Raw genomic sequence first — 7,144 nt, 5'->3', positions numbered from 1 at the left:
TTATTTGAAGTGTCTCCAGTGTTCAAGGCTAACTCCAGAGATCTAAGAGCACAGAACATACCGCCAGCAAACACAGCACATGCAAGAAGATGATCAACTCTTTTCTTCACCCTTCTCCATAGAAAGTGCAAAACCTACTGGTGTCTCAAGCTTCCAGGCTCCTTTTCATACAGTCTGTGAAAGAAACACCTTGTGAGGTGTCTCCCTCTCTCTCTGTCTCTGTCTGTCTGTCTGTCTCTGTCTCTCTCTCTCTCCCTCCATTCCTCTTTTGCTCCCCCTCCCATTTCCCTCCTTGCCTCCATTTCACCATCTCTTCCACTCTCTGTCTCCATCCCCATCCTTCTACCCTCCCATATTCACTCCCCCCATCCACTTTCTACCTCCCTACTTCCCTATCTCTCTCTATGGATTCTTCCCTTCCTTCTGCACTCTGTCACTCTCTCCCTACCACCCTCCACCCTCTGTCCCTAAATCCCTTCCCCCCTTCTCTCCACATCTGTGTTTGTCTCTCTCTTCGTGTCTTCCTCTGCCCCTAACCCCACCCATGGTCGTGACTTTATCTTCCCTTAGGATATTTGTGAGCATGATGTGTGTGTGTTTGTGTGTGTGTGTGTGTTTGTGCTTGTGTGTGCCCGCATGTGTGTACGTGTTTGTGTGTGCGTGTGTGCGTGTGTGCGTGCATGCATGCAAATGTGTGTATGTGTGTGTGTGGTCTGAGGGTGTGCCTGTTCACAATTGTCTCTGTGTGTTGCTGCCAGGTGCCTAGGGGCTGTTTGGACTTTCATTTTGATCTCAGTACAGGTGATGTTCCCTCTTGTCCTCATAGCACAGTCAGACTTGGAAAGTCAAGGAAGGGGGTCTGAAACACTCTAGAGATAGGATGGAGGTGGTGATGTCTTTGGATCTCAGACCATGATGTTGGGATCGTCAGTGGGTGGTCTTGTCTTTGTAAGCTGATTGAATCCGGATGGGATGAACTGAGCATGGCTTCCATAGGGCTTGGGATTCCTGGAAGGCTGAGTCCAATTCCCCAAGCTTTACTGAAGACTGCTCCCCTTCTCATAGGTGTCCTGGTACCTGTGCCACCTGCCAGTCAATGAATGACATGGCTGATGGGAATGGCGAGTCCTCTGACTCTTGTGTGCTCCCTGGGTGTGGGTCTAGACTGGCGACCCCGTGGCTTGCCAGGGATGAGGAGCCTTTGGGGAGATTTTGCTGAGTGTCAGAGGATGCTTGAGGTCCGCCTCCTGGTGCCCTGATGTCAGGTGCCAGGCGTGGCAGGCTTGGCGCTTCTTGGGGGCAATGCGAGAAAGGGGTAGGCATGTTCTGTAGCCCAAGGCGCCTAACTGGTAGGTAGTGGGCGGGACTACCTGAGCAGAGGCAGAGGTATTTAAGGGGCAGTGGTCACAGCCACTCTGCTGGCAGTTGCTGCAGCTTGTGTTTGTTCTGAAGCTGTCCTGAGTCGAGTCTCCCAAGGTAAGGACTCCTGGGAGGCCGTCATTGGCACCATGGCAGAAGCTGGCAGCCCTGTTGGTGGCAGTGGTGTGGCACGGGAATCCCGGCGGCGCAGGAAGATGGTTTGGCAGGCCTGGCAAGAGCAGGCCCTGCTATCAACTTTTAAGGAGAAGAGATACCTGAGCTTCAAGGAGAGGAAGGAGCTGGCCAAGCGAATGGGGGTCTCAGATTGCCGCATCCGCGTGTGGTTTCAGAACCGCAGGAATCGCAGTGGAGAGGAGGGGCATGCCTCAAAGAGGTCCATCAGAGGCTCCAGGCGGCTAGCCTCGCCACAGCTCCAGGAAGAGCTTGGATCCAGGCCACAGGGTAGAGGCCTGCGCTCATCTGGCAGAAGGCCTCGCACTCGACTCACCTCGCTACAGCGCAGGATCCTAGGGCAAGCCTTTGAGAGGAACCCACGACCAGGCTTTGCTACCAGGGAGGAGCTGGCGCGTGACACAGGGTTGCCCGAGGACACGATCCACATATGGTTTCAAAACCGAAGAGCTCGGCGGCGCCACAGGAGGGGCAGGCCCACAGCTCAAGATCAAGACTTGCTGGCGTCACAAGGGTCGGATGGGGCCCCTACAGGTCCGGAAGGCAGAGAGCGTGAAGGTGCCCAGGAGAGCTTGTTGCCACAGGAAGAAGCAGGAAGTACGGGCATGGATACCTCGAGCCCTAGCGACTTGCCCTCCTTCTGCAGAGAGTCCCAGCCTTTCCAAGTGGCACAGCCCCGTGGAGCAGGCCAACAAGAGGCCCCCACTCAAGCAGGCAACGCAGGCTCTCTGGAACCCCTCCTTGATCAGCTGCTGGATGAAGTCCAAGTAGAAGAGCCTGCTCCAGCCCCTCTGAATTTGGATGGAGACCCTGGTGGCAGGGTGCATGAAGGTTCCCAGAAGAGCTTTTGGCCACAGGAAGAAGCAGGAAGTACAGGCATGGATACTTCAAGCCCCAGCGACTCAAACTCCTTCTGCAGAGAGTCCTTTCCTTCCCAAGTGGCACAGCCCTGTGGATCGGGCCAAGAAGATGCCCGCACTCAAGCAGACAGCACAGGCCCTCTGGAACTCCTCCTCCTTGATCAACTGCTGGACGAAGTCCAAAAGGAAGAGCATGTGCCAGTCCCACTGGATTGGGGTAGAAATCCTGGCAGCAGGGAGCATGAAGGTTCCCAGGACAGCTTACTGCCCCTGGAGGAAGCAGCAAATTCGGGCATGGATACCTCGATCCCTAGCATCTGGCCAACCTTCTGCAGAGAATCCCAGCCTCCCCAAGTGGCACAGCCCTCTGGACCAGGCCAAGCACAGGCCCCCACTCAAGGTGGGAACACGGACCCCCTGGAGCTCTTGCTCTATCAACTGTTGGATGAAGTCCAAGTAGAAGAGCATGCTCCAGCCCCTCTGAATTGGGATGTAGATCCTGGTGGCAGGGTGCATGAAGGTTCGTGGGAGAGCTTTTGGCCACAGAGAGAAGCAGGAAGTACAGGCCTGGATACTTCAAGCCCCAGCGACTCAAACTCCTTCTGCAGAGAGTCCCAGACTTCCCAAGTGGCACAGCCCTGTGGATCGGGCCAAGAAGATGCCCGCACTCAAGCAAACAGCACAGGCCCTCTGGAACTCCTCCTCCTTGATCAACTGCTGGACGAAGTCCAAAAGGAAGAGCATGTGCCAGCCCCACTGGATTGGGGTAGAAATCCTGGCAGCAGGGAGCATGAAGGTTCCCAGGACAGCTTACTGCCCCTGGAGGAAGCAGCAAATTCGGGCATGGATACCTCGATCCCTAGCATCTGGCCAACCTTCTGCAGAGAATCCCAGCCTCCCCAAGTGGCACAGCCCTCTGGACCAGGCAAAGCACAGGCCCCGACTCAAGGTGGGAACACGGACCCTCTGGAGCTCTTCCTTGATCAACTGCTGACCGAAGTCCAACTTGAGGAGCAGGGGCCTTCCCCTGTGAATGTGGAGGAAACATGGGAGCAAATGGACACAACACCTGATCTGCCTCTCACTCCAGAAGAATATCAGACTCTTCTAGATATGCTCTGACTCCCTGACAGTACCTCTTGCTTCTAGAAACCGGAAAGGCCAAAGTCCTGAAGAGACCCGATTTGGAACTGGAGAAGTGACCCATCCCAGCAAGGATGTGCATCAAAAACCCAACTCCAGTGACTTCCCGAAATGCAAGGTGTCTCGCTAACTATAAGGATTGATTGCAGGTGGGGATAATAATGAAGTGCCTTCTCCAGGGCCCGGGGATTAGGAAATCAGCCCTGAAAGTGAGAGACTCTGCTACAGGGACAGATGGAGAGGCCAATAGTGACTCCTCAACAACAAGGAGCCTAAAGATAACGCCAAAAGAAGGGCTACACCAAGTGACTGGCTCCAGTGGACCCCAGGAAATCACACGGGACACTAGGACTAGGCTTCACTACAGAGGACACACACTCCCTGAGGGCAATGGGGAGAGTGGACTCCTTCCTTGGCTTATATGGACTGCTGTTATCCTTACAGATGCTTCGTGCAGAGCTGTGCAAGGTTTTACAGGCCAGTCTTTTAATATCTACTACCCATAGGTCTTTTGTTTGTTTTCTTTTTCTTTTTCACTTTCTTTTTCATTTTTTTTCTTTTTCTTCTTTTAAGGGGTGGGTTGGCTTTGTTGGGTTTGGTTTGGTTTTGTGTAGTTTGTTTCCATTGCTTTCAATAAAGTTTATTGATTTTAACAAAATTTGTTTGTGTGTTTGTGTGCTGTTTTGTGTGATGAGGGGTGGGTTGAATAGGCTGTTTTGTTCTACCCGGAGAACGTGCATGAGAATTCCATTTAAAGGGATTAAAGACATAGGAAGGTATTCAGGAGGGATGCAGAGAGGCCAGGTAGAAAAGGGGAGAGAACAAGGAAGGCTGGGCTATGTCCAGTGGAGAGACGGGCTTGCTTGATCTAGTAACAAGCAGGTGGAATGTCAACTGAAAGAAGAATGTGTGTAAGGCATAACCTTGTCAAGAAAGATCATCTTGGGAATACAGTGCAGCTAGGTGTGAACATCTTATTCCAAGCTTGAAACACAGCCATCAGTCTATTCTTCATCCATCCATCCATCCATCCATCCATCCATGCCTAAATCAATCTGTAGATCTTTCAATCCTATTGGGATTAATCCCCAGCACCCTCCCTAATCCCTCTTTTGATCTTGAGATTCCCAGGTGTTCAAGGTCATACTGTTTATATGGAGCTCCAAGTTGATCCTTGACCCACATTGGAAGGAGACGGTATGTTTACCATTCTACAATGACCGACAATTCTTTTTTTTTTTTTTTTTTTTTTCGTTTTCAGCTTTTTATTTTTTTATGACCGACAATTCTACAGAGAGCCTTAAAGCATGCCAGCAGGACAAAACAATCTCTCATTTGCTGGCCATCACTTCAGGACAACTTATTTGAAGTGTCTCCAGTGTTCAAGGCTAACTCCAGAGATCTAAGAGCACAGAACATACCGCCAGCAAACACAGCACATGCAAGAAGACGATCAACTCTTTTCTTCAACCTGCTCCATAGAAAGTGCACAACCTACTGGTGTCTCAAGCTTCCAGGCTCCTTTTTATACAGTCTGTGAAAGAAACACCTTGTGAGGTGTCTCCCTCTCTCTCTGTCTCTGTCTGTCTGTCTGTCTCTGTCTGTCTGTCTGTCTCTGTCTGTCTCTCTCTCCCTCCATTCCTCTTTTGCTCCCCCTCCATTTCCCTCCCTGCCTCCATTTCACCATCTCTTCCCCTCTCTGTCTCCATCCCCATTCTTCTACCCTCCCATATTCACTCCCCCCCATCCACTTTCTACCTCCCTACTTCCCTATCTCTCTGTATCGATTCTTCCCTTCCTTCTGCACTCTGTCACTCTCTCCTTACCACCCTCCACCCTCTGTCCCTAAATCCCTTCCCCCCTTCTCTCCACATCTGTGTTTGTCTCTCTCTTCGTGTCTTCCTCTGCCCCTAACCCCAACCATGGTCGTGACTTTATCTTCACTGGAGTTGGGTTTTTGATGCACATCTGGCCAACCTTCTGCAGAGAATACCAGCCTCCCCAAGTGGCACAGCCCTCTGGACCAGGCCAAGCACAGGCCCCCACTCAAGGTGGGAACACGGACCCCCTGGAGCTCTTGCTCTATCAACTGTTGGATGAAGTCCAAGTAGAAGAGCATGCTCCAGCCCGTCAGAATTGGGATGTAGATCCTGGTGGCAGGGTGCATGAAGGTTCGTGGGAGAGCTTTTGGCCACAGGAAGAAGCAGGAAGTACAGGCCTGGATACTTCAAGCCCCAGCGACTCAAACTCCTTCTGCAGAGAGTCCCAGACTTCCCAAGTGGCACAGCCCTGTGGATCGGGCCAAGAAGATGCCCGCACTCAAGCAGACAGCACAGGCCCTCTGGAACTCCTCCTCCTTGATCAACTGCTGGACGAAGTCCAAAAGGAAGAGCATGTGCCAGTCCCACTGGATTGGGGTAGAAATCCTGGCAGCAGGGAGCATGAAGGTTCCCAGGACAGCTTACTGCCCCTGGAGGAAGCAGCAAATTCGGGCATGGATACCTCGATCCCTAGCATCTGGCCAACCTTCTGCAGAGAATCCCAGCCTCCCCAAGTGGCACAGCCCTCTGGACCAGGCCAAGCACAGGCCCCCACTCAAGGTGGGAACACGGACCCTCTGGAGCTCTTCCTTGATCAACTGCTGACCGAAGTCCAACTTGAGGAGCAGGGGCCTGCCCCTGTGAATGTGGAGGAAACATGGGAGCAAATGGACACAACACCTGATCTGCCTCTCACTCCAGAAGAATATCAGACTCTTCTAGATATGCTCTGACTCCCCGACAGTACCTCTTGCTTCTAGAAACCCGAGAGGCCAAAGTCCTGAAGAGACCCGATTTGGAACTGGAGAAGTGACCCATCCCAGCAAGGATGTGCATCAAAAACCCAACTCCAGTGACTTCCCGAAATGCAAGGTGTCTCGCTAACTATAAGGATTGATTGCAGGTGGGGATAATAATGAAGTGCCTTCTCCAGGGCCCGGGGATTAGGAAATCAGCCCTGAAAGTCGAGACTCTGCTACAGGGACAGATGGAGAGGCCAATAGTGACTCCTCAACAACAAGGAGCCTAAAGATAACCCCAAAAGAAGGGCCACACCAAGTGACTGGCTCCAGTGGACCCCAGGAAATCACACAGGACACTAGGACTAGGCTTCACTACAGAGGACACACACTCCCTGAGGGCAATGGGGAGAGTGGACGCCTTCCTTGGCTTATATGGACTGCTGTTATCCTTACAGATGCTTCGTGCAGAGCTGTGCAAGGTTTTACAGGCCAGTCTTTTAATATCTACTACCCATAGGTCTTTTGTTTGTTTTCTTTTTCTTTTTCACTTTCTTTTTCATTTTTTTCTTTTTCTTCTTTTTAGGGGTGGGTTGGCTTTGTTGGGTTTGGTTTGGTTTTGTGTAGTTTGTTTCCATTGCTTTCAATAAAGTTTATTGATTTTAACAAAATTTGTTTGTGTGTTTGTGTGCTGTTTTGTGTGATGAGGGGTGGGTTGAATAGGCTGTTTTGTTTTACCCGGAGATCGTGCATGAGAATTCCATTTAAAGGGATTAAAGACATAGGAAGGTATTCAGGAGGGATGCAGAGA

The 7,144-nt window shown here is 51.5% G+C and overlaps 1 protein-coding gene and 1 pseudogene across 1 annotated transcript; both read left to right on the top strand.

The window, feature by feature from the left end:
* The first annotated feature begins 1,094 nt into the window (after nt 1-1,094).
* Nucleotides 1,095-4,679, top strand: Duxf3 (double homeobox family member 3). The gene has a single exon (XM_030245412.1). The coding sequence runs from the start codon at nt 1,509-1,511 to the stop codon at nt 3,531-3,533; it is 2,025 nt and encodes a 674-aa protein (XP_030101272.1). The 5' UTR covers nt 1,095-1,508; the 3' UTR covers nt 3,534-4,679.
* Nucleotides 5,520-6,327, top strand: Gm10807 (predicted gene 10807; annotated as a pseudogene).

The sequence above is a fragment of the Mus musculus genome, chromosome 10 (assembly GCF_000001635.26).
Source record: "Mus musculus strain C57BL/6J chromosome 10, GRCm38.p6 C57BL/6J".
Classification (NCBI taxonomy): domain Eukaryota; kingdom Metazoa; phylum Chordata; class Mammalia; order Rodentia; family Muridae; genus Mus; species Mus musculus.
The sequence above is the reverse complement of the archived record's forward strand: the minus strand, read 5'-3'. Positions and strand labels throughout refer to the sequence as shown.